The sequence below is a fragment of the Microtus pennsylvanicus genome, chromosome 2 (genome assembly GCF_037038515.1).
Source record: "Microtus pennsylvanicus isolate mMicPen1 chromosome 2, mMicPen1.hap1, whole genome shotgun sequence".
Classification (NCBI taxonomy): domain Eukaryota; kingdom Metazoa; phylum Chordata; class Mammalia; order Rodentia; family Cricetidae; genus Microtus; species Microtus pennsylvanicus.
In genome coordinates this window covers 99,642,165-99,668,186 of record NC_134580.1, presented here as the reverse complement: position 1 = coordinate 99,668,186, position 26,022 = coordinate 99,642,165, and the positions used below count along the sequence as shown (strand labels likewise).

The following is a 26,022-nucleotide window of genomic DNA, read 5'->3' as shown; positions in this document are numbered from 1 at the left end:
TGTCTGTGACTGAATCAATCAAAAACTATTGTAGTAGAGCAGGGATTGGCCTTAAAAATAGAGAAGTCTGGCATCTGAGTCCCTATAGGGTCAGTCTTCCTCCCCAAATGTTTTTAATGAGCAGAGTGCTGAGAAGTGTGACTGGAACAAGATTTGAGCTCTATGAAGTGGCAAAGGCCACTGCCTTCTCACCAGCTCCCGAGAAACATGCCCTAATGTCCCCTCCAGTGCCTTGGAGGGGAACTGACATGAAGAGCTGATGTCTGGTCTCTGCTCCGTTGGCATCTTTACATTGGGAAAGCTCAGGACACTGGGAGGACTAGAATGTCCCTTTTCCATATATACATTTATAACCTGACCACTCATGACATACCCAAGACTATAGAGAGGGGCGGGGGTAGACATAAAAGGCTCAGAGTTTTCTGGGGAAATACAGTGATTGTTTTTGACTCCATAGAATGCAGATCCCATTCCCTAAACCAAATGTATATGCCCACATTTTTAAGCCATTTTCAGATTGTTTGGTGTGTTTGTTTGTTTTCTTAATTTTTATTTTTGTTTTTTTTTTGGGGGGGTTGCTTGCATGCGTACCTGGTGCCCACAGAGGCCAGAAAAGGGTATTCAAGTCCTGGAACTGGTGTTATAGAGAATTGTAAGCTGCCACCTGGGTGTTGGGGATTTGTTTCAGTCCTCTGGAAGAGCAGCCAGTGTTCTTAACCACCTCTCCAGCCCCTTGGGGTTTTCCGTTTGTTTGTTTGTTTGTTTTTTGAGACAAGGGCTGACTCACTATGTTGCTCTGCCTAGCTATGTAGCTCAGGCTGCTCTCAAACTCCTGATTCTCCTACTTCTGCCCTGAGTGTTAAGATCACAGACATATCCATCACCCCCTGCATCTTTGCAGACATGATGCTGGTTCCCACATCTCTTCCTCCTCTCACCCATGCTGTTTCTGGCCCCCCTGGGTCCTGACATGGATTTGAATAGTCAAGAGTCTTCCGAGATAAATGCTGCTGCTGACTGAAGCAAAGAGGTGGAAACCAGGACAACTGAGTCTCAAGAAGCCTAAGCAGCACTACACCGTCTGCAATGAACTTGGTTTATTGTTAGACTTGAAGGTGGCTCTGTTACAGCAGCTGGGAACTGTAGCGGGAAGTGTGGGGAGGAGCAGAGCACAGCAGTGGGGAGAAGGGAGCTGGGAAGAACATGGGATGGGCTCCTGATTTTCCATTGGCTTGACAGAGAAAGCAAGCCTCAGGGACCACCTGCATCTGGGTCTCTCAATCCAGCAGGGCTCAGCAGAGCTGCTCCCTGGCTTGCCTGTGGTGAGGTTCTTTCCTGTAGTAGAATGCTCAGCCTATCTGCTTCACTCTGGAGGAGATGAGCTATAGCTCTGCTTCCTTTCTTCTTTTCCCCTCCCCTCCCGTTTTCCCCAAATTCTCTAGACCAGCCTCCACCTCCCAGAACCTCTGTCCAAGAGTTTGGGTTTAGAGAGGCAGCCAATATTCCCATTTCAGCTGCAGGATGGTAGAGGATTTGGAATGTTGGGGGAGTCACACATGGCTAAGATGTCAGATGTAGGGATGTCAGGAGTGTCAGGCAATGGCTTATTTTTAACCCATTACACACCAGGTCATAGCAGATGACCACATGCAGAGAAGCCAAGCAGGGGATGAGAAGGGATCAGGACTGTTGGGATGGGATAAGTGAAGACTAAATGATCAGGGAGCCTGGAGGATTGGGGTTGGGGCTCTCCTTGCCCTTTGTGCTGCCCAGGTGGCCTGGGCTGGGCACAGCCCTAGGTCGTAAATAGTATGAAGCTGGGGCTGGGAGATGAGATCCTTTTTCCTCTCCCTAGTTCTTGGTCTAAAGAGCTTCAAGTTTTGGATTGAGACATTCAGATACTGAGGGAAGCAATAAGACAATATAGCAGCCATCTACCCCCAGGTCCCTGCTAGAAGCCATACCCTGGTGGCTAGGGCATGGGAGATGGAGGAAAGAGCACAGCTCCGGGTACCTTACCAACCGTGGCCTTCTCTACATCATATAAGTTACTGGCAATTCTTTCTGGCATGCCAAATAAATAACGAGGTTGCAGGGGGGTGTTCATCTCCCTCCATGGGGAGGACTGTGCTCTCTGAAACCCTTCCTCCTCATCTAAGACCAACATTTGGCAGTGCTAGGAGAGGGTTCCAGGCATCAGGTGATCTTGTGTAGCTTTGTATCCCCCCATTACCTTTGGTTTTGAGACCCCAGGAGCAGATGAGGGGAAGACCACTACCTCCCACTTAGCCCAGGTCCTCACACATGACCTCGCCCTGCTGCCCAGCTCCATTTCCCTCAACCCCAAAGGACTCAGCAGTAGTCAGTCTCTATATGCGCTGTAGGGGTGGAGCCTTGGGGAAGGGAGGGCAGGTCTGTTCAGAATTCAATCTTGCAGGCTGGAAAGGACTCGTCCTGCATCACCACGGTGCTGCTGCTAGCCAGGACCAGGACGTTCAGTTGCTGCTGTTGCTCATGCGTCTGCTGGTACCACTCCCGAGTCACCTCTGTGTCGTGAGTGGGGATCAGAGTCACCTAAGCGGAAGAAAACATGCCTGAGGTGAGCATGTGAAGGAAGGACAGATGAAGGGGAAGGAACACCTGGCAGTCATAAATGAACCTGCTGCCGGCGGGAAGGACTGTGCCCTCTTGTGAACAGGGGCTGTCCTGCTGTTGCTTCTGACAGAGCTTCGACCAGAATCCTTCCCTTGTGCGTCCCTTGCTACTCACCTGAAGGTTCTCTCCCCACTGGGCCTTGCCTTCCAGCAGAGCATCCAGCACAGCCCGGCTTGGCTCGCCATTGGCCGGGTCATTCCCACTGACCACATAGTAGGATGCGCGCACTCGGCGGAAGAAGTCCAGATCCGCAGTCTTGCCACTGCAGTGATTTGGGATGTAGGCAAGATCCACATACACAGGGGGGCCGGAACCACCCTTGGAGCCCAAGGCTGCTGTGGAGACAAGCAGAATGCATTGTAAAGAAAAAAGGGGGGACAGTAGTGTGCATACCACTAGGGAGGCAGAGGCAGGTGGATCTCTGTGTGTCAGAGGCCTGCCTGATCTACAAAGTGAGCTCCAGGACAGCAAGGACTACACAGAGAAACCTTGTCTTGAGAAACAAAAGGATTATTTGGTTGCTTCCACGCTTGTTTGAACAGCTGGAGCCTTTAGCTAGCCCATACCTACTCCAACCCACAGTATTCCCCTCCCCACTTTTCTGACATACTCACTGGGTCCTGCCTTGAGTCCATTGACTAAGCCTTTGGACATGGGACTGTGTCCATCCTTTTCTTCTGCTGGGGTGACCTGGCTTGGAGTTCTGCGGGGTAGGACCCTAGATGTTCGATCTGCAGGCCCTTTACCAGGAGTAGGTGACCTCTTTCCCCGAATATCCAGACGCCGTGCAGGAGACGCTGGCTTGGCTCGGCTGGGGGCCCTGCGCCCCAGTCGCCCCTGCACCTTCTCCTTTTCTCGTAGTCTCTCAACTCTCCCAGACTCTGAGCTGAGCCCCTCGGGGTCAGCCATGCAGACATCTGGTCGGGGAGGGGAGGGGCGGGGGTCTGGCTGGGGAGCCGGGGGTGGGTCATGGCCAGGCCTGGGGTGATGAGTTCCACTAATTCCCCCCGCCTTGTCCACAGGCAGGAAGTCCCCATCTTCATCTGAGTCAAGGGCTGCCTCAGCTGTGATGGACGGACACTCTTCAGTTTCTGGTGGGACATCAGAATCTGACTGTGAGGAGCCTGAGTCACTGGCTGATGTGGGGGGTGTCTCATCAGCCATAGGGCATGGGCCCCCTGTGGGCCCTGGCCTCCCTGCCCGGCGCCGCCCTCCTTTTCCTACCAGCCGAGCTTCTTCAGTTGAAAGGTCACTGTCATCTGTGGATGGGGGCAGAGGTGGGTTCAGGAATGAAGGAGAAAGCTCCCCGCAGTGGGGGCGGGGCTCTGTAGCACATCCCTGAGGTCCAGCCTCAACTTCAGGAGAAAGACTACAGTGTGGGCCACCGGGGCTCTTCCCAGGATGCTCAGGTGAGAGCAGTGTGTCCGGCCGGGAGCGCCGCTCAGCTCCCTCAGGCCAAGACCCCCGTTCCCAAGCAGGGCAGGCCTCAGCAGCGGCTTCTTTTTCTCCCTTGGCTGTGGCAAGCCCTAGGGGATTGGGGCTCGTTTCTGCTAGGCCATTGGCTGCGTGAACTCCAGAGAGGCTTGGCTTCTTGGTGAGTTCCCCTGAGCACTCCAGCGTACCATCATCCATGTCTCCAGGCAGGCTTGGAGCTGGAGCTGGAGCTGGAGCCAAGTCCAGTGAGGGTAAGGGGGCTGAGCTCAGGGGGGCAAGGTCCCAGAGGCTGTGGGCAGCTGGCTCCGTTCCTGGGCCCAGTTCAGCAGTCTCTAAGCCAGGAGGGAAGCGTTCAGCCACACTTGAAATTACAGGTGTGGTAGCCTCAGAAGAGGACCCTTCAGACAGGGCTGGAGAGGCTGGTCGCGGCAGATTGGAGAGGAGAGGGGCTTCAGGAGAGCTGGGTGAGGGAAGTTGGGGTAGTGAGGAATCCAGGCTGGGCGCCTTGGTTACTTCCAGGTACTCATCATGTCGGGTTCTGGTTGGAGTTCCTGGAACCAGGGCCAGTGCTCGGTCCCCAGAGAAGGCAAGGGAGCCACAGGGTGCAGACCGGGGTTCAGCTGGAGAGGGCAGCTGAGGGGGAGCAGGCTGCAAGGAGGAGAAGCCGAAGGCCGAAGCAGGGAAGTCCAGACTTGGTCGGGCAGGTCCTAGATGTGAGTCTGAGGAAAGGCTGGTATGTGCTTCCGTTTCGGGCCACATTGAGGGGTGGCCCACAGGCATGGGGTGCCGGGGACTTGGGGACTGTGCCTCTTTCTCTGACTGTTCCCGAGCCCCCTTCTCCAAGTCTGAGTCACTAGTGCTGTCATCCCAGTGACCTCGGCAAGATTCTTTTGGGGATGGGGTCCTCCTGTTTGGGCTACAGCTCACTGTGCTTCCATTAAGAGGGGAGCTTGGGTCTTTGCTCAGGGAGATAGGAGCCCGGGGCGGCACTGCCGGCGGTGTGAGACTGGCCTCCACGTTGGGCCCTGGCTCTGGTTCTTGCCTGGGAGGTACAGTGGGTCCTGCCAGGGCTGCATAGCTGAAAGTTGAAGTATCAGGTTGAAGGTTTTGGGGTGAGACAGGAGAAGAAGTCTCCTTCTCTGCAGATGTATCACGGCCAGCAGCTTCCTCCTTGCTTGAGAGGCTTGGGGGCCAATCTCCAGATGCCCCCAGCGGAGGCTCCCGAGTCGGGCAAGCAGGGCCCAGCCCGGTGAGCATCATCTGCTCATAGATGTCTGCATACTGAAAGCTCTTCTCGTCAGGATAGGGTGTGGGCTCTCTTTGCTCTGGCTCAGTCTGTTCAGCATCCCCGGTGGTGTGGCTCTGGCCAGCCTCTGGGACCTTTGAACTGCAGGGGCTGCAGTCAGGAGCCCCAGCCCCACCCTCTCCTTCCCTTTCCCCTTCAGCTTTTCGATAGTCCTTCCCCAGAGGGGAGTACGGTCCACCTTCCAACTCAGCTGCCCCCTCTTGTACTGCGGCTACCACACTGTCGTACTCAGCCACGCCCCAGGAGAAGGGCGCGGGGGTATGTGGTTCTGGGGCAGGTGTCGGGGGAGCTGGAGCTGGAGAGAGGGGTGCAGGGGGCAGGGGTCTATCCTTAGGTACCCATGGTGGGATCTCAGCTAGCCATGAAGGGGTGGTGGGTTCATTCCTCGTGAGTGGTATTGGCGTAGTGTCTGGGACAGGACTTTCTTGTCCTGGGGCAGGAGAAACCCTCTGTCCAGTCATCTCAGGTGGGGAGGCTGGAGGAGAAATGATCTCAAAGGGAGAGCGAGTCAGCTTGTCCTCTTCCTCTGGTGGCAGGCCAACTGGAGACTCTGCAAGCCAGCGCTCCACCTCCAGCCCCTTCTGTGGCAGTGGCTCCTGGAAATCCTTGAAGTCTGAGGCCCAGGGACTCCGGGGAGTGTGCTGCAGAGGGGTCACCTCTTGTTCATCTGCTCCCTCATCAAGAAAAGTACTTTCGCGTTCCTCACAGTAGCGTGACCGGGCACCTTGGCCATCCAGCTCATGAGGGAACCAGACCTTCCTCTCAGAGCTCAGCTGGGTCCAGTATGCATCATCCTGCTGCAGGGCCATGTCCCTGTCCCGCCAGTGCCTGACTTCCTGTTCAGGAGACTTGCCCTCCCAGGCTGGAACAGGCTCTTTCTGTTCTCCCACCGGCTCTCCTCTGGCTGGAGATGTTTCTCGCCATCCCTGGACCACATCCTGCTCCTTCCAGTATTTCTCTGCCTGCTCTCGGGCCTTGCCCTCCTGCACTGGGCTCTCTTCCAGCTCCAGCGTGCTGGTCTTCTCCACAGCAGCTTCATCCTTCTGGTCCACAGCCTTGGTTTTTTCTGGAGACTTTTGGCCAAGGATCGTCTCTTCCGGTGTTGTGGTTGTATCTCCCAGGAAACAGCTCCTTTGCCCCTGAGCTTTGTCCTCCTCTTTCCGAATCCCATCTTTCTGTTCGGCAGCCCCGATGTCTTGGTCCAGGGTACCGCCTTTCTTTCCTGGGGCCCAGTCTTTTAGTTCTAAGGCCAGGTCCTTCTCTTCTGAGGCCTCGTCCTTCTGTTCTTTATTATCTTTGTTCTTCTGTTCAGGGGTTCTGTCTGTCTGTGTCGGTTCAGGGACGCTGCCCTCTGAAGCCCCGTCTTTCTGTCCTGAGGTTCTGTCTTTCTCTTCTGGGGTCTTGTCTTTCAGCTCTAAGACCTTGTCTTTGTGTTCTAACTCTCTGTGCTCTTGTTCTCTGTCTTTTGGTTCAGTGGCCTGGGTCTGTTGCAGGGCTGCGCCCTTTTGTTCTGAAGCCTTGTCCTTCTCTGCTGGGACCTGGTCCTTCTGTTCTAAGTCTTTGTCTTTGGATTCTGGAGCCTTGGCCAGTCCTACGGCTGAATCCTTTTGGTCCAAGTCTCTGCTCTTCTGCTCTGAAGTCTTATCCAGCTGTCCTCCAGGCTTGTTCTTCTCATCTAGAGCCTCCTCTGTCTGATGCATGATTGAGTCCTGCTCAACGGTGGCCACCTTCTCCTGCACAGCTTTGTCCTTCTGCTGTAGGGTTTCATCCGTGAGCTTGAGGTCCTCTTCCTTCTGCTCAGCAGTTCTGCCTTTCAACCCTGGAGCTTTGCCTTCCCACTCCATGGCAGGGCTTGACAAAGACTCAGGACTCTGGGTGAGGGAGCTGTCAGATGTCATAACATGTGCGCCAGGGCCTGTGACCTCCCCAGGTGAGTGTTTCCTGTCGCCTGACAGTGCAGAGGGAGAGAAAGAACGGCCGGGTGATTTTCCAGCAGGGCTCTCGTCTGTGACACTTGCCTCTGCAGCAGTCTCACCTGTGGGAGGTGACACTGTGGCCATGTGGGTCTCTGGAATAGACACAGGAGCGAGGTGGCAAGAGGGCTCTTCAGCCTTCATCAGAGGCCCCCTTTCTTCCTTTCCTAGGCTTAGTTCTCCAAACTGGAGGGTGCCGAGGTTTTCTGGAGAGAGCTGCTTGGATGAGATATCCAGAGAAGTCTCCTTGCTAGGGCTCTCTTCTGAGAAAGACAGTGACTGGGTGTCCTCTGGAGACACCATTGGCCAAAGGTCTTTGTGTAGGGGCTGCTCTTTCAGGCTGCAGGGAGACCTGGGGGTGGTCTCTTGCTTGGCAGTGTCTGGGGAGACCACACTGAGGACAGACAGAGACTCTGCATCTTCGGGGGAAAGGCTGTGATCAGTAAGCCGAAGAACCTCATCTCCCTGAGGTTCACGGTGTTCTTCAAGCGATACCCTCACCTCTCGAGGAAGGGTTTCTGCTCCTAGTGCTGAACCTGCATCTCCAGGCTCAAACACAATTGCTTTGTCTTGTTCTGGCAACAGCTGAATGGTGCACCCAGTCTGACCCTCAGCAATGCTGACAGGAGCATCCTGGGCTTGGGGGCTCCTTGGAAGAGGTGCTTTCTCCTCTCCTAGTAAGCTCTCTTCAGGCCCTGGCTTGGCTGTCTTCTCTTCAGCATCTTCCTTGCCCACACTTGGAGCATGTGCTGTGTCTCCCCAGGAGTCTTCTTGAAAGTCTTGAGGTTCAGACTTTTCCTCCACTGGGGACTGATGGAAGGGTGTGTGGGAGGCACTGGGTGGGCCAGATGGTGGAGGAGATGCCATCTTCACCGTGCTATCATCTGGGCTGAGGCACCGTTCCTCCACTTCTCCAAGCGCAGCTTCTGCTGGATGTAGGGCATGTCCAGGGGCACCAAACACAGCGGTATACTGACTGGGCAGTCTCTCAGATACTGTTACATTTCTTTCTGCTTCCTTTTCCACAGCTTTCTCCCCAGCCAAACCTCTCCCTGCAGCCTCTCCTTTCTTCTCCAACTCTCCAGTCACAGAGAAATCCTCACAGGGTGGGGACTTAAAGCCCTTATCTTCTTCCAGCGAAGAGGTGGGTGAGATGGTACCAGCTGAGGGCACATAGTCCAAGCCCTGAGTGGCTTCCGTGCGGGAGGAGGGGATACTTGTGACTGTGTCAAGCAACAAAGAGCTCTTGCCTGTCTCCTCCGTCTGGGGAGCTGTGAGTGAAGCCACAGATTGGTCTTCAGCCACCGATGTGGCAAAGGAAGAGAGTTTGTCACACTCGGTGATTGATGTAGCTGAAGATACATGTTCCTCCTCAGCCAAAGGGGCAGCCACCATGTTGGGAGGGTAGGTGAGTTCGGGTTCGGGTGCCCCATAAGTTTTGCTTGAGGTGGTAGGGACAGTGCTATCTGCGGGCTGGCTGGCTTCAAAGGGGCCAGGACCTTCAGGCCCGGAGAGGTCGTAGGTACCTGTAGGAAATCTGGGTGGGGCTGGACGTTCCTCTGGCTCGTCGTGGATCTCCTCATCTGAGATAGTCTGCTCTGTCTCTGAGTAGCCAGGGATTGTCTCGTCCTGAATGTAAGAGACGTGTTCAGTGGCTCCTGCAGGCGTGACCAAGCTACTGAGGAAGGATGAAGCCTCCTTCTCAGGTACCTTGCCCTGGAATCCCAGTTCCCGGGCCCCAGGAACCTCTCTGCTCTTTGGAATTACCTTTAAGGCTTCCTGCATGTGTTTTTGATAAAAGCTCTCCGCTTTTGTCTCTTCCTCATCCTCGTCTGAGGGGTGAACCTCCTCCATTTCTTCTAGCTCTGCCTTTTCTATCACATCCTCCTTTCCCTCGGGCTCACTCTCCTCCCTGGCCTCAGCGCTCTCCGGGAGCTTCTCGGCTTCCCTCTGCTTCTTTTCCACCCAGGTTTCTTTCTCTGTCTCAGCCCCTAAGTCTGCGCCTCTGTTCTTACTCCCTTTGTCCTCAAGAAAGTCTGGGATGACCTCCTTCTCCCTTGTCACAGGTTCTTCTTGGTCCAGCCCTGGGACAGAGGGACGTCTTTCCTGGATGGGTGTGCTTGGGTGTCCCTGCTCTGTAGCATCTACAGGGAGTGGTTTCTCGCCTAGTCCCGTGTCCCTTTGTTCGGCCAGCAAACCTCTCTCCTCGCGCTTCAGCTCCTCGAAGTCCTGTGTGAGGTCCTCCGGTGAGGACAAGGTCAGCTCTCTGTGCCCACTGACAGTTGGGAGTGGTGCAGGCCCCTTCTGGGCTGGGGGTGTCCGGGGCTCAGCAGACAACTCTTTCTCCCCACGGGCAGCTCGGCCTTTGTCCGCCTTGATTCTTCCAGGGGCCTTGGCTTTATAGAGAGTCTTGCGGACCTCGGGTGTGAAAGGCTTCAGGTCTGGTTTGGAGAATTTCTTCACTTCCAATTTTGTGTCTTTCCTCTTCTCGTCCTTCTTGGCATCCTTTTTCTCTTCCTTCCTTCCTTCCTCCTTCTTGAGTTCCTTCCTTTCCTTCTTGATCTCCTTTTTTTCCTTGTCCTTTTTCTCCTCCAGCTTTGATATCTTTTCTTTTAGGTGCTTCTTCCCCACTTTGTCCTTGATCAGCTTTCGCTTCTCAGCCTTGAGCGCTTCACTCGACTCGGTCCTCACCCTCTCGGGCTTGGAGGGCTTTTCTGGGGGCTTCTCGGATGCTTCTTTTGCTTTCTTTTCTGTCTTGGCTAACTCCTTGGTCAGCTCTGAGCGGGCCTCCTTGGCCCCCTCTTCTAACACTTCCTCGCGCTTGGCCAGCTTGCTCACTGCTGTCTTGGGAGCAGCTTTGAGGCTCTCCTTGCTGTCTGCCCGGTGTTTGATTTTGCTGGGTTTCAAGTTGGCAGGCACAGCCCCAGCAGCCAGGTCCTTCTGTGTCGCCACCGGGTAGCGCAGGAAGTCCAGGTGCCGAAGCTTTTCCAAGCCTTCCAAGATTTTGTTCTGAGGAGCATTTCCCGGAAAAAGCACACGCACAATCTTCTCAGTAGGGTTGGCTGGGAGCCAGACCACCAGAGCAGTGATGGAGGTCAGGTAGGGGACAGAGATCTCTGCCTCTTTCCCATTGGCCAGCACAATGCCCGTCTTGGCTTTACTATTGCCCGCCCACTTCTGCATGAGGAACTGCATCTCCTTACTGTCCTTGACAGGGTTGAGGACATACATGTCCAGCCGGCCCACACCCATTTTGTGGAAGAGGGTCAGTGGCTCAATGGTGTTGCTGACCACACGATACAGAGGCTCAGCTTGGATGCCTAGGCGGTTTAGGTGCTGAAGAGTGAGACAGGCCTCCTCGATGCTGCGCTTGGCCTTCCGGGAGGCATCCGGCAGCCGGAGCTTATCAGGCACATTGAAGAACACGACTCCAAGCTCAGGGGAGATGAGGTTCTTCACCCAGTCACTGTAGCTGCTGGAGCCCTGGGACTGCTCCTCCTCCAGCTCTGCCACTTTGCGCTGCAGGAGTCCATTGATGCCTGGCAGATTGTCAGCCCCGATGTGTGTGAGCAGCACGGAGTCAATGCGGTCCAGATGCCGCACCAGCTTCCAGAAGCAGGACTTGCGATCGGAACCACCGTCCACCAGGATGTTAAAACCATTGACAGCAAAGAGGGCAGAGTCCCCACGACCACCGGGAAAGATGTAGCAGCAAGGCTTCGAGAGCTTGAGGAAGCCTCCTGAGGTGGGGGGTTCAAGCAGGTCAAAGGGGGATGGCACATCCACAGTCTCAGAGACATACTCGGAGAACTCAGCCACACCATCCATGGTGGGTAACACAGGCTCAGGATTTAGCTGGAGGCGCAAGGTCTCTTGGGAACTGGACAGTCCTAGGTGGCTCCAGTCACCCTCCCCTAAGCAGGAAACAGTGAGGAAGGCCTGGATCCCAGGGTCTCTATTGCTGAGCAACTGGGAAATCTAGAGGAATGGGAGATAGAAGCCGATCAGGTCATTGGGGTTGTCTTAATCTGACTCGGAATCAGCCCCCTAACCTTTGCCTGTTTCTGGATAAATGCCTACCTCCTGTCAGGGTTCCTGATGGTCAAACAATGCAAGACTTCCCCTTCCTTGCCTTTCTCGCCACAATTCAAATACTGCCCCCTTGTCCCCTTCTTCCCAGACACTCAGCAGGGAGCTTACCTCAGGACTGTGAAGGACCCGGGCAAAGTTTTGGTAGGAGTAGGTACCACTCTGCAGGATAAGGTCTCCCTCTGGCTCTAACGTTTGTCCGCTCAAGATGAGTAGCTTGTGAGCCGATGGGTTACTAAGAAGATGGTGAACCTGAAACGGGAGGAGGGCAGAGTGGTCACAGATACGCGGGACCCAGGGGAAGGCACTGAAAATCCCAGCTGCACATTGGGAAAGCAGAAAGATGAGGGTAGGTTAGGGCAGGGCGTCAGAGTGGCCTCACCTCTGAGCCAATGCTGTCTGCACTGGGGTTGACAAGGACGATGGTCTCTAGGCTCTCACTCTGGTGGCAGAGTGTCCTCTGGCCTGAGGGAGAGAGGTAGACATGTGTACTGAAATTAGTAGACATTAGCTTAAAGTGAGAAGTACTGTGCGGGGCAGCAGAGGGGAAACAGATGATCAGAAACTGGGGTAAGGGGAAACTGGGTTCTGATTAGCCTTAGACCCTGCTGTCTAGCATACCATTGAGTAAGGTCTAGGAACTGCCTCCTCCTCCTCCTCCTTCCAGGATTCCCCTTCCGCTCCCCCACACTAGCTGACTTCTCCCACCCGTCCATCTGCCACACCCTCTGCTGCCCAGGCTCTGCCCCTTTGCCTAGAACTTCAGTCCCAGACTGCCCTGTTGACAAGAAGCCTTTGTCCCTCTGGAGCACTAAGTTCCTGGTGCCGCCTGGGGAATGGGGGAGGTGGTGGAGTTCAGCTCGAGGGAGGGCTCCTGGGCTTTCTTTCTCTGCCATTACTCTTGGCCAGTAGTGCGGAGACAGTATTCCAGAAGATGCTGTTCCAGAAGATGCAGGAGACATGTGTCAACTTGGTTCTTGGAGTTTTATCATTCAAGGAGTGGACAGAAAATTCTAACTCGCAATGCTGTTTTCCGGCTGGGCCAAACCTTCCGACAGACCGCTGCATGCCGTTCCCAAATGTTTCCCAGCTCCCTCTTCTAGCTTACTGCCATGCTTCAGAGGCACCTAGCTCACCGCCCAGCTTACCCTTGTGAAAGCTTCTCGTCTCATCTGTGGATACTGGAAGTAAGCGGTGGGGTCGGTTCAAAACCAAGACACTGGCCATTGATGCCTTCTGCCAGTGTGCTGCCTGAGTTTGAGCCCCAGGACTAGAGGTGGGGAGAGAACCAGCTCCTGCACGCTGTCCTTTGATCTACCTAGCATGCATGCACACACACATACACCCCCACATAAGAACAACAGCAATCTGGGCATGGTGCTGTACACCTTTAATAAGAAGGTAAAGGCAGGTGGATTTCTGTGAATTCAAGGCCAGCTAAATTTCAAGCCATCCAGAGCTACACAGAGAATTCTGTTCCAAAAAACCAAACCAAACAAAAAATACAACCACTACCACCAATAAAGAAACGAGAGAGTCAAGGTACTGCTCAGGATAGGAGAACGAAACCATCTCCAGATCCTTTCCCCAGTACTGTTCCTCTAGACTCACACAGAACACCAAGCAGTCGAAGTGAAGGAAGTGGTGGGTTAAGATGGATTAAAGGAGACGTAACCTTCCAGCCCCGCTGGCATGCTGACCCTCTTCCCCTCCCCTCCAGTTACGAGGTTAACCTTGGGGGATACTGGGGAGGGGAGGTTCATAGTCTGAGCCCTCTTCTGTGACTGAGGTTGGGACAAGGGTGGCTGGGATCAAAGCCCGGTGCTTGGATCAGGCAGACCTAGGCAGCAGAGAGCTGCAAATACAGCTGTAGGGAAAACAAGGATGGAGATTCAAATCCTATACCAGGTATGGTGGGCCCAGGAGGAGCTCCAGTGTCCTCTTCTATGAACTTGGGAACTGAGGAATACCTGGAGGTCAACTCTGAGGTTGAGCACCACCCCAGAGGCAGGCAGGAGTAGGACTTAAGCAGCTGGGGATGTCAGCATCCTTTGCCAGTCTTAAGTAGTTCAGATTTAGGAAAGCCAGGACTACCCCAGCACAAACAAGGTCACACTTTTCAATCTAGGTGGAACTGAAAGAGATTTCCCTTCCAGCTACATCTCCTCTCCAGCAGCTTCATGGTCCCCAGTGTATCCTCTTAAGACCTTTGATCCCACTTTCTGACACAAGACCCCAGCCCTAGTCCCGGGGGAGCAAGTCCATTAAGTCCCGAATCCCCCCTCAGGTCTAAGGGACAGCCCTGTTTCTCTTTTCTGCTCCCCAGCTCTTCAGATGAAGGGCACTGCCTTGTTTTCCCTTTATCTTTGTAGAGGACTATCTTAAGAGGCTGGGGCGCTTCCCGTGAGCAGTGCTGGGGGGGGGGGGGGCTTCGGGTGTGAAGCTGAGTGGGCAGGAGGGCAGGTGTCTCTGCAGTGAGGCGGAAGGGGGGTGCTCAGGCAGCTGCAGTTTGCCGCAGTGTGTGAGTGTGTGTGAGTGTGCGCGCTGAGCTCAGCCTCCAGCTCCGCCCCCACCCCCCACCCCAGCATGACAAGTCATTTTCTTGGCTGCCTCTGCTTGCTGTGGAGGGGTGGGGTGGGGGGGATGGGGGTGCATACAGAGAGGGAGAAGAGACTGGCTTCTCTGTTGAAGAGCCCCCATCTTGGGAAGAAAAGCGCGGATGAGGTGAGGGTGGGGTTGACAGGGACCCGGAATGCAGGGCAGCTGCTGAAGAGCCGGTGCTCTCAAGCTCCTGAGTGGCCTCAGAGAGGCCACAAAGGGGGGCTTAAAGCCCCAGGCTCAAACTGGCCACAGGGAATGGGGGTGAGGGGAGCCAAAGACAAACCAGTTAGCCTGTGAGAAGGCACATGCCACGTCCTAGGGACCCATTCCTCCTTTCTCTTCCAGAGTGTTACCCACCTTCCCTTACTTGGCAAAAAACTCGGCGGCCCCACTCACCCCAGAATAGAAGCAGCTGATAACACAAGGACCCTCTCAGTAGCTACATTCCATAACAGCCCCCTTCCTCTCAGATTCTTCTAGATGTAGCCCCCCAAATTCCTCCTGTGCCCAGCCTGTCAGGCAAAGGCTGTGACAACACCCTCTTTTGCTGCCTCTCAGCTGATGGTCCCCACCCCCACCTAGTACAGAGAGAGGTGGACTGTCACAGCCCCGGTTGGTTCCACTGGTTCGGGATCCAAGCTGAACCCCAGTCAGTAACGTTCACCTCCTCTCGCCATCGTAGGCAGCCTTCCCACCAGGCTAGCCTAGGTCCAGATGCATCCGATTTACAAGGTGTCAACTGCTCCCCATCCCGGTTCCCTATCACAGCACCCCCATCCCTCTGCCATGCAGTGCCCTCCTGTTCGGCTCTTACCCTGGGGTGTGGGAGGGAGCCCCTCATGGAGGCATCGGCTCCGGCCTTAGCCGGGCGGCTTCAGGGAAGAGTCTGCGGCACTTGGGGTGGGAGTGAGGGGGGGTTGCTTGCTGGGGAGGGCGGTGACAGGGCGGGGAAGAGGGGCTGGTCTGTGACGAGGCACTGGAGACTTAACTGTTTCTTGGCCTTCCCAGTGTCAGCGTCCTGGTGCTTCTGTTTGGCTATGGGGGAAGGGGATGGATCTAAGGGGATTGTCTAACAGTTCAAGGAGCCAGATGAATCTCTTCTGCAGCTCTGAGTACCTTCTCCCCAAATCCTGTTTGGTTAAGAAATATTCTCTCAGCATCAACCAAAGGACCAAAGTCTCATGCACTGGGGCACAGAGCCGCATGGGTCCTCCCCCTTCCTCTCAGAAACCATCTGCTGCCTCTCCCCCTCAGACGGACCCAGAGAGTGACCTTCAGTCAGTGCAAGAGCAGGAGACAGAGAAGCTGGGGGGCCAGCCGTAAGTGGAGGGGAGCAGTGTGGGGGTGGTGAGTGACGTGGTAAGCTGGACCCTGCTCTGCCACATCAACAGAAAACTGGGGAGATGCAAAAATGCATCTTGTTTTAGATTGGAGGGTAGTGTGGAATTCTGGAAGAGACACAGTCCCCAGCCCACTGGGGTGGGGCACAGGGACCCTGGGAGCTGCATGCAGGTCCGTGCTCACGCAGCATGGCTGTGAGAGCGCCCACACAAACAGCGGTTTCTGAGTAGTGCTGTTGGGAAGAAGTCTCTGCAGGGTAAGAGGGGCTTCTGCCTTTCGGCGAAGGACCAAGGATCACTGCCCAGAGCCCAGGCTCAGGCAAAGCCTTCTTGCTATACAGTCCAGTCTAATATAAACTCCTCTTTGGGTTAGAAATGATCTGTAGGGTGTTTGAGTCCCGCTTCTCCTTGTCTCTGTCCCTCCCTCTCTGTCACTTTGCCGCGTCTATCTTACTTGATCTAGAACCTTCTTATGTTGACCTTGTGCCCTTCCTTAGTCTCAGCCTCTGCCTCAGACTCCGCTAAGTGCTCCAGGATTCACAGGAAAGCTCTGGAGAACTAGTGCAAACACCCATTTGCCTGTGATGTTCTTACGCTTGTATCCCTGCCCTCAATAACCCTCCCTGGGTGTGGTCAGCTCCTTCCGCCCACTCCCTGGCCAGCCTCAGCCCCACCCATGCTCCAGGCTGCCAAGGACTGCTTTTGAAGGTCAGAGAAGCCAAAATAGTCTCTGCTCTCAGCACCCCTCACCCACCTTTAGCTTCAGTCAGAGGAGAGGAGAGTAGCTGAGTCACCAGGACTCTGGGGACCAGGGGGAACAGAGGGAGAAGAGCCCTTGCTCAGATCCGGGATGCAAAGCAGCAACATGGCCATATCCCCATTGGATAGGAGAGGCCATCTGTACGGACACATGCTGTGTATGCCAGGCTCAGTCCTGAGCATCCTGGAGCAGTGCCCACCCCCTTCTGCAACATCACTGCACTCTTTCATCCTGCCTCCAACCTCCTGTCTCCTCTCTGCTTTTTAGGGCTCTCTCAGTGTTGTGGGGGGCACTTGAGTAGACACTGGGCTTGAGAACAAATTTACATTTCCTGTCTGGAAGCAGAGTCCACCCTTGTTCTAAGCCACATACCACCACCCCCCACCCCGCCACACTGCACCTTGGACATGGTTCCAAGTCACAGTTGGTTTTTCTTCTCTCCCCATCTCTAAGCAGTCAGTTAACCCTGAAACCATAATCCCTCTCTCCTGCAGCGAAGTGGGAGAGGGAGGCGTGAACAGACCCCGATTTCACCCCTGATGCCACTTTCTGAACCACTCCACTAAATGAGTCAGATAAACAGTCCCAGAGTTTGCTTTCTGGACTGGCAAATGAGTATATTAGCACCATCCTTCAGCCATGCTTTGAGGACTGACTTCACCCGAAAAAGTCCCTCTTCCTCCCTACAATCCTAACCTTGTGATGCACAAACATGACTGGATATTTCTCTCTTTGGGGAAGATTTCAGAACGAATACCCTAAACCAGAATCCCAAACCAGACTAGTATCAGGGTAAACTCAGTAAAATGGGGTAAATCTCAGTCAAACCCCAACTGGAGATGCTTACAGAATGAGGCTCCATGCCTATCCCTCTGCCTCCCTTCCCATCTCAGATAACAATGTAAACCTCTAATTTAGGATCCTCTGAGCTCACGGATAGAAACAGTCAGACCGAAGGACTCAAAGGGGTTCCTCAGCCTTCCCCTCTCCACCCCCTCACCTCTTCCCAGCTCTCCGAGGTCTCGGGTGACCCAGACTGGTCATGGGCTTGCTATGTAGCCAAGAATGGTCCTCCACCTCTACTTCCCGTTATATGACTGCACCACTACACCAGGCTAACCTGTACGACTTCAAGTCTTAGACTATTAATCTTCTCTTTCTTATAGTTCAACCATAGATGTATCGGAATTTTACTGAAACTCAGTAGTGATGTGTCAGTGTGGCCGCCCACCATTCCTTATCCCCATCTCTTGGGGGTTCAGGGCCTTCTGAATGTTAGATGGTCACTCTACCACCAATCTGCATGGTAGGTAGGCACTCTGCCACCAAGTTAAGTGTTAGGTGGGCACTCTACCACCAAGGCACCCCAGGCCTTAAGCTAAGTTTCCGATTATCTTAAGTTTTCCTAAGTGTTAAAAACGCTTAGAAGCAGCTGGGCAGCGGTGGCACACGCCTTTAATGCCAGCACTTGGGAGGCAGAGGCAGGTGGATCTCGGTGAGTTCAAGGCCAGCCTGCTCTACAGAGCGAGTTCCAGGACAGGCTCCAAAGATTCACAGAGAAATCCTGTTTTGAAAGACCAAAAAAAAAAAATGCTTAAAGCTTCAGGGATTTTTAGGGGAAGGAGCTATCAAGGAAGACCCCCCCCCCCCAATCTCTGCTGAAGACCACATGGTATGAAAACTACCCTTTAAAGCTTTTTACCAAACTTGACCACTAGACGGAGCTGGGCCACTGACTATCTGAGGGTCCCTTTTTTTTTTTCTGTATGTGCGTGGGGGTGGGTAGAGAGGGTGAGCACTAGTAATAATTATACTATTCCTGTCACGGAATATATATTTTGTTCTTTTATTATTTTGGCCTAGACTGTGAAGAAACGGTGGTCTCCCCTATGGTGTTGGCCAAAACGGTCAAGTCGTGACATTTAGTGTATCTCCTTGAGCTCACCCCAGTTCCTGATTATCTTAGCCCAGTCAACCAAAGAAGGCTGAAGGAGGAGGCAGTGTCTGCAGCTGCTTTGGGCAGACAGTGTGCTGGGACAGCTGAAACAGAAGCCAGTGGGGTGGGGCTGTGGCTGCCTTAAGCTCTGTGGGTTCCTTCCTTCCTTCCTTTCCTTCCTTCCTTCCTTCCTTCCTTCCTTCCTTCCTTCCTTCCTTCCTTCCTTTCTTCCTTCCTTTCTTTCTTTCTCTTTTCCGGGAAATTCTCCACTGTTTTCCAGGGACAGTGGCCACCATGAAAATGTCTAAACCGAAAACAAAAAGTAAGCCCTACTCTTGGGTGGATGGCCCCAAGCCTCCTGAGGACATCACAGCAAAACTCTGTACAGTTCGGTAGGTGTTTCTATACCAATGCTTGTTTCCGAGACGTGCCTGAGAATGCATCTCCCTGCACACCGCTTCCCAAGCATTCCCTGCATCTTAATCTGTAGAACAGCTAAGGATTTTGCCTTAAGTTCCAATCATTTCTTACATTACTCAAAGTCTCTGTGGCCAACAGGACAAGGCTAGAGAATTTGGTGTGAATTCTTCATAGGAAATAACCCCAAACATCGGTAACTAGTTTAATCCACTGCAGTCTTGCGTAATCTTTATGCAGTCTAGCCTCTAGAAGTGTTAAGTGCTAATATTGCCTTTGTTCACTGGGAATAGTGGAGGATGCCATGACATAGGGAATTTTCAACAGAAGGGAATCTCAAAAGAGTGCGTCGCTAGTTCAACAGGAAGCCAGTCCCATCGGGAAGATCTGGCTTCATGCTCTCTAGTTTTCTCCCACTCCCCAGCAGCTCATGAGAAATTATCAACGAGGAAACGACCAAAGATCTGCCTGCCACACTGGAGGAGCAGAAAGAGGTGCCTGTCTGCTATACTAGACTGTTGAGAATTGTTGACATACGAATTCTGTGATTTGATGGCAATGATTTTGAGCTAACTGGAACTCACATTCTAAAAACCACCTGGAAGCAGGTGCGGTGGTGGAGGCCTACCGTCCTAGCACTCGGGAGGTAGAAACAGGAGGGTAACAAGTTTCATGCCATCCTAGACTATATATCCAAGCTCAAGGTCATCTTGGACTATATAATGAAACACTTTTTTTAAAAAAAAAAAGTTGCATGGATTGGTGTGTCTACATTTACAATAACATGAGCAGATGTCCAACACCCTCATCAGGGGATGTAGGACTTCTTGCACTCAGCAGACATCTATCATAGGATGCTAATTTCTAAAATCCTGTCTCACACTTCTGCACTATTGCTGCCACCCAGCAGAACTGAGCTAAGAACCAAGGCTTAGGAAACCCAGGAGACCTTTGTCCCAGCCTTGATCTACCGGTGCCGGTTTGCTCAGCCTCTCCTACCAGCCTTCTGCTCTGCTCTGAAGATCTGCTGCCTAAGCAGAGGAAACAGAAATGAATCCTGGAGGGTGGGCTGGGAAGGTGAGGGAGGCATCCTGGGATGTTTATTAGGGGGAGCAGGGAGGCCTGGGTCTCTGCCTGCAAGGGATCTGATCACTTTCCTAGCCGTGCTCATCAACTGCTGGGTACGAACACCGCTCTTTCTGGACCAATTATGCTCTGACGTTATATCGTGTGTTTGAAGAGCCGACTGGGTATGTGTGGATCGCTGTCGAGCCATAAAATATCCCTCCCTCCTCCCCTGTCCGAACCTCCCACAAGGCCAGTTCTGCCCTGGATACTGGTCCTCTCCTCTTCCAGCCTACACCCAAAGGACTGAGACAAATGACCCTAGTCCTAACCTTTAACCTCTGAGGAGAAGTGAGCTAGGTGCCGGGTAATGAAGAGTCTCAACTGTTGGTTCAGGTCAAAGGACGATAAGTCAATGTTCCAGGAGAGAATCCCTGTGAAAGAAGAAAAAAATAGGGTTCTAGGCAAAGTCACCTGGCAGGACTGCAGCGAGCATGGCTGAGCTCCTGGAAGAGGAAAGGCGGGGAAGGTAACACCTCAAGGGGGATAGCTAGTACCTGTGTGTGTCCCTCTCAATTGTTTTTCCCCTTTGTGAGAGCCAGAGGGCAAAGAGCAGAGTTGAGACTGAATTTTGGCAATAAATGAGCCTGCAGTTTTTGATTGTTTTGCAAGGCTGTCTAGTTATGGTAGACGTGGCACTCGGGGGGCATTCCTATATACTGCTGGTTTTCATGTTTCCTCTAGCTAAATGAGATTCTAGGTTCCCTTTCTATTCCCCCCTCCCTTACCCTCACCCTTCCGAGGAGGCTTACTTCCACCCGCAGGTGGCTCCGCAGCACTGCGCCACAGGCACAGCTGAGGGAGGTGAGCTGAGGAGCCACGAAGGTCACTCTCTCAACTTGACTGCCAGCATTCACAGGTTTGTGAGGTGTACCCTGCGTTCAGAAAGCTCCCCTAAAGAAGAGACTGTAAGGTAGGGACATGGACTTTTCAGGGTCTGGTGAGGACTTCCCGACATCTGATGGAGACACTGCGGGAAAGGGGTGTGACCCGAGGGACTCCAGGGTCTGCCCGGAGCTCCTCCTGCTCTGGGAGACTGCGGAACAGCATGGGGTATGTGGGAAGGATGGATAAGCGAGATATTGCAAGACATGCAGGTGACAGGGCACTGGTCTCGGGAAGTGCACATAGAAATGGAGGCTTTAAAAGTGTGCACTAGGAGGTGAATGAAGATTAGATGGCGGAAAGGCACGGATGGAGTGTTGCGGGACAGCCAGGACAGCGGCTCACCTTGTTCAAGGTGGGCCCGTACGGCCCTCAGCTGACTCTCGGTACCGATATCGCCGATCACGATGAGCAAGGAGTATTTTCGCAGATCCCAGCGCGCCGCAGTCACCGCGGCACGGGCCTCACACAGAGGCTCCGCCGGGTTCTGAGCCGGCGATGTGCCGGAGCTCCGGAGCCCCAGCTCCCGAGTTGTCTCCATGGCAACGCTGCCAGGCCGCGCGGTCCCGGCCTCGGTCGCCATGGAAACTCCCGCGGAGTGCTAGGCTGGCTGCGTCCGCTGCGGGGAGAGTGCGCGCAGTTCTTAAAGGCCGGCGGCAGGAGCAACTCATTGGTTGCTGCCTGTCTGGGGGGCGGAGCCAATGAGCCGCAAGGGCGGGGCCGGGATGCAGTCGCTGTGGCTCTGCGCTCCACGACGGGATGCTGTCATCCACCTGCAGTTTTCCTGACCGTTTTCCCCTCCGATTTGAGCTGGGGTAGCGGCTCTGCAGGATCCAGCAGAGGGCGGAGTCCACGGCCTCCGCTCCAGAACAGCATCTAGTTAGGCTGTGTCTGCGCTGAACGCTGTGTGGGCAGTTACGCAGCCTCGCCGAACTGTGGGGAGCCATCTTGCCCCTCGCTGTCTCGGAGCTTCTATAGTGGTTTCTGGGTATTATCGTTGCCTGGATTTCGTTTTTCTGCCTCCGACCTCCTTCGCTGCCTTCCAGGGTCTAGGTGGTCAGCCTGGATTTCCCTGTCCTTGCCCCAAGCTCTGGGCGTGGTCAGGCAGGCTGTGCAGTATTTGAGGGGACAGGATGACCTTCCTTCCCTGAGTCCCTAGTGAGTTGTTATTCCATGGATAGTGGTTGGCTAGTCTCCATCTCTGTTGAGTGCAATGAGCTCAGACTGCAGCAAGGAGGATTTGAGTAAAACCCAGGAAAGAACTTCCCAACACAGTGGCCAACCTTAGGAGGCCATGCAATTCCTGTATAGAACTGGATTAATGTTCTCTCTTTTCTTCTCCCTCTCTCCATCTTTCCCTCCCCCTCCCTGCCCCATTCCTCAAAGTGTCTCTGCCACTACAACACCCCGATTCATTCTGTTGAATGTATCATATCATATGTATCAGACAGAAGGCCCATCCCTAGGCCCAGCAATACATGCTTTTTCTTCCATTTACCTTGTACTTTGGAGATGGCAAAGAAAAGAGGGGCTAGGGAGATGGTGCAGGTGGTGAAGTATTCCCCTTGCAAGCTTGAGGACCCGAGTTCCGATTCTCAGAACCCTAAAGAGCCAGGCAGGCACAGTGGTGAGGTGGAAGGAGGGGGTGGAGACAGGTGGGTCCCTGGAAGCTTGCTGGCCAGTTAGCCTAGCCTTCTTGGTGAAGTTCCAGACCAATGAGAGACCCTGCTGTTTTAAACAAAGGAGTAGAGGGTGTCTGAGGAACAGCCCTCCACGTTGTCTTCTCTCCCTAACAAGCATGCACACACATGAAATCCCACTCCCCACAAAGATAGAAAAGAGTGATAATGTCTGATACAACAAGGCTGTCAGTAGCCGGGCGGTGGTGGCGCACGCCTTTAATCCCAGCACTCGGGAGGCAGAGGCAGGCGGATCTCTGTGAGTTCGAGACCAGCCTGGTCTACAGAGCTAGTTCCAGGACAGGAACCAAAAGCTACAGAGAAACCCTGTCTCGAAAAATCAAAAAAAAAAAAAAACAAAAAAACAAGGCTGTCAGTGAGCCATGCTCTGGTTGTTTTTTGTTTTTTGTTTTTTTTTTTTGTTTTTGTTTTTGTTTTTGTTTTTCGAGACAGGGTTTCTCTGTGGCTTTGGAGCCTGTCCTGGAACTAGCTCTGTAGACCAGGCTGGTCTCGAACTCACAGAGATCCGCCTGCCTCTGCCTCCCGAGTGCTGGGATTAAAGGCGTGCGCCACCACCGCCCGGCTTCCGTGCTCTGGTTGTTAAACCCTGGCCCTGTCACCAGCCAGTCCCTGTATTCTGTAAATGTGTGAGACATGGCTGTGGATATCCTTTTCATAGCAGAGTCAGGAAAGCCATACTGGGAGGCTATCGGGTGGTACGCAGGGTGCCTCTTCACACACGCGCCACTTACAGACCTGAATCTGGAAACCAGCGTGGAGAAATGCTCAGTCCTGTTTCTACTACAGCCATAAAGAGGAGCGCATGGAGCCAGAATGGATTGTGGGGAGAGGAAGGGGACCGTTTCCATAGCAACAGGAGAGCCGAGGCTTTCAAGTAGCAGAGGGTCTCTGTGTAAGGGACAGCAGCAGTTAAGGACAGAGGTTAGACAGTAGATGCAAATGGCGCAGGAGGAACCACACGTAGATCAGATGGTAGGCGCAGAAATGTAGGACTCTGGTTTCAGACCCTGCTAGAATCAAGTCTTAGTAATTATGGCCGCAGATGCAGACTGTGATGGTGCTAAAATCATGTGTGTTCTGGATGAGTAAGTACTCAGTGGGTCCCTTTGGCAAAGGCAGAAAATGTCATAGAAAGATTGGCTCCAGGTATCTCCTCATCATTCTCTTCTGGGTGATGTTTCCATTACCATCATTATAGTACCAGAAAATGTTTTATTTGTTTGATTTATGTGCATTGGTGTTTTGCCTGCATGTATGTGTATGAGGGTGCCAGATCCCCTGGAACTGGAGTTCCAGACAGTTGTGAACTCCATGTGGGTGCTGGGAATTGAACCCGGGTTCTCTGGAAGAGCAGTCAGTGCTTTAAACCACTGAGCCTTCTCTCCAGCCCCCAGAAAATATTTTCTAAGCTGGGTGTAGTGGTGGCTCGTGTCTGCTGATTCCAACACACAGGAGGACAAAGCAGGAGGATTGTTATAGTCAAGGCCAGAGTGGGCTACAGGGTGAGGCCCTGCCTCAAACAAGCAAAGCTCCACCAACAAAAGTATATTCTTAGGTGTTAAATTATACATCTAACAGTTGTACAATGTGCTCTGTAAAGAAAGCCAGAGTGTGTGCATGTGTGTACTCCAAATTTTTTTTTTAAATGGTCTCCTTATACAGCCCTGGTTTAAATGAACCCACTATGTAGACTAGGCTGCCTCAAACTTGGAGATTTACCTGAGTGCTGGGATTAAAGGTGTACCCAAACATGCCTTGGAAGATTCTTTTTTAGTGTGTGTGTGTGTGTGTGTGTGTGTGTGTGTCTGAACACATGGGTTTGAGTACCCTTGTAGGCCCCCCCCCCAAAAAAACACTAAAAAATCCTGGTATCAAATGTGATTGTGAGCGGCCCAGTGTGGATGCTGAGAACAAACTCTGATCCCCTGCAAGAGCAACAATCATTCTTAACCACTGAGTCATCTCTCCAACCCCTAAGCCCCAGAATTGATCGATTGATTGATTGATTGTTTTTTTTCCCTGTGTAACAGTTCTGGCTATCCTGGAACTTGCTTTGTAGACCAGACTGGCCTCGAACTCACAGAGATCCGTCTCTGCCTCCTGAGTGTTGGGATTAAAGGTGGGAGAAAACATATATGAAAAGACTTAGGCAGCTGAGTGAAGAAGAGTAGGGAATGCTGCCACACATTGGCATCCCAGCACTTGGGAGTTGGAAGTAGAGAGATCAGGAGTTCAAGTCATCCTGGTTACACAGCAAGTGGAAGGCTACTCTGTGCTGCTGCATAATAGACCCTGTCTCACAAAAACGAATAAATGAAGGCAAAGTACATTTTAAAACAATAGGTCTTTACCTATTTTGTGTCTAAGTTTAAACTTCTGCTTTGGCAGAAGCCATATAGAAAAAGAATGTTACTCAAAGGCCCGTCTATTGGTGTGTGGTGGTGCAGGCCTTTAGTCCTAGTAAAGTAGGTGGACCTCTGAATTCAAAGCCAGCTTGGACTACATGGTGAGTTCCAGGCCAGCCAAGACTACATAGTTACACTCCATCTCAAAACAAAGACAAAACAAAGAACAAATCGAAGATCCACCCAAAGGATTGTTGGAAACCTGTGGTGTTCGTAAGTGGGAGGTACTTACGGTTGTTCTGGGTGGCTGTGGAGCCCCCTTTAGTGTTATGTAACTGTGGACCCCTTTGCCCATAGCAGATGATCCTACAGGGTTCCCTATGACAGATGTAAGGTACAACTAATGCCTTGGAGTTATGTGTATGGAAGGTCCATTGCCTCACAGAAAGCATCTCTAACGGTGCTGAAAGAGAAGTCCTCTAGTGCAAGAGGAAGAAGACGTTAGCACAGACTCTTCCTTAGGCTTGCGCTGGCCTGTACCCAATGCAAAGACTGGAGAACTAGGGAGATAGCTCAGTCCAGGAAGTATTTGCCATGTAAGCGTGAGAATCAGTTTCCTCTCTACAACCCACATAAAAAGCCCAGCATAGTGGTATATGCTGGTAATCCCAGCACTTAAAGAGGCAGAGACTGAAGGATCCTTGGCTTTTGCTGGCCAACTAGCTTAACTTAATTAGTGAGCTCCATGTCTCAGTGAGAGACACTGTCTTAAAAACCAAAACAATTTTAAAAGGTGTTTGGGGACTGGGAGGGTGCTGTAGAGATGGCCTGGGGGTCAGGAGACTGGGGGGTGCTGTAGAGATGGCCCAGGGGTCAGGAGACTGAATAATCTTCCACAGAACCAGAGCTCAATCTAAGCCTCTCCATAGTGGCTCACAACTATCTGTAACTTCAGGGCCTTTTCTAGCCTCTATGGGTTCCAGACTTGCACATACTGTGTAGACATACACACACACACACACACACACACACACACACACACACACACACTAGAATGATAAACAAATTAAAAACAAACAAGGTAGACAAGAGCCCTGTCCTGAGTAGTTTTATGTCAATTTGACATGAGCTAGAGTGGTTTGGGAAGGATTTCAATTAAGAAAATTAAGATCTCCCTATAGGCAAGTCTGTGGCGTGTTGTCTTAATTGAGTTAATGAGGCAGAACTTCAGCCTGCTGTGCTAGGTGGCACGATCTTACCAACCAAAATATTCAAAGGGAGCTCAGATTCCCACCCTGTGCTGGGTTTGGTTCTGCCTGGAAAGCATTCTTTATACAGAGAGAAGGGTGTCAGATTACAGGATTGCTGAGTCAGAGGTTTATCCTTGGCTTTGGGGAAAAAATACCACGACCATAATGCATCCCAGCAGTTACAGGGTCACCTTCTAGCATGAGCA

The 26,022-nt window shown here is 52.8% G+C and overlaps 3 protein-coding genes across 6 annotated transcripts in view; 1 reads left to right on the top strand and 2 right to left on the bottom strand.

Annotated features, from left to right (window-relative positions):
• Serf2 (small EDRK-rich factor 2) overlaps positions 1 to 26,022 on the bottom strand; it is a 233,729-nt gene that overhangs the window by 147,976 nt on the left and 59,731 nt on the right. The gene's annotated exons all lie outside the window — the stretch shown is intronic.
• Positions 1,083 to 21,142, bottom strand: Map1a (microtubule associated protein 1A). 3 transcript variants are annotated; one of them, XM_075961917.1, is made up of 7 exons: positions 20,867 to 21,142; positions 19,909 to 20,010; positions 11,840 to 11,922; positions 11,569 to 11,709; positions 3,270 to 11,346; positions 2,770 to 2,990; positions 1,083 to 2,574 (listed from the first exon to the last, which is right to left on the bottom strand). In XM_075961917.1, exons 1-7 carry the CDS (start codon positions 21,102 to 21,104, stop codon positions 2,419 to 2,421), a joined length of 9,018 nt encoding a protein of 3,005 aa, XP_075818032.1. In that variant the 5' UTR covers positions 21,105 to 21,142; the 3' UTR covers positions 1,083 to 2,418. The 3 variants fall into 3 exon arrangements, with proteins under 3 accessions (XP_075818032.1, XP_075818033.1, XP_075818034.1); XM_075961918.1 differs by having other exon boundaries at positions 2,770 to 2,987; XM_075961919.1 differs by lacking the exons at positions 19,909 to 20,010; positions 20,867 to 21,142 and adding an exon at positions 14,873 to 15,188.
• The window catches only part of Tp53bp1 (tumor protein p53 binding protein 1), a 90,150-nt gene continuing 84,538 nt past the window's right edge, over positions 20,411 to 26,022 (top strand). For both annotated transcript variants that reach the window (XM_075961922.1, XM_075961921.1), the window contains exon 1: positions 20,411 to 20,495. The gene's annotated coding sequence lies outside the window, so the exon portion shown is untranslated. The remainder of the gene's footprint in view (positions 20,496 to 26,022) is intronic.

Bases quoted from the DNA above. Each gene is read 5' to 3' on its own strand.
- Map1a (XM_075961917.1), bottom strand. From the start codon at position 21,104: ATGGCGACCGAGGCCGGGACCGCGCGGCCTGGCAGCGTTGCCATGGAG. The intron at 11,923-19,908 runs GTTAGGACTAGG...TCTCTCCCTCAG, and splicing joins CTTCTCCTCAGAGGTTAAAG to GCCAGAGGACACTCTGCCAC. The intron at 2,575-2,769 runs GTGAGTAGCAAG...TCTTCCGCTTAG, and splicing joins AGTGGGGAGAGAACCTTCAG to GTGACTCTGATCCCCACTCA.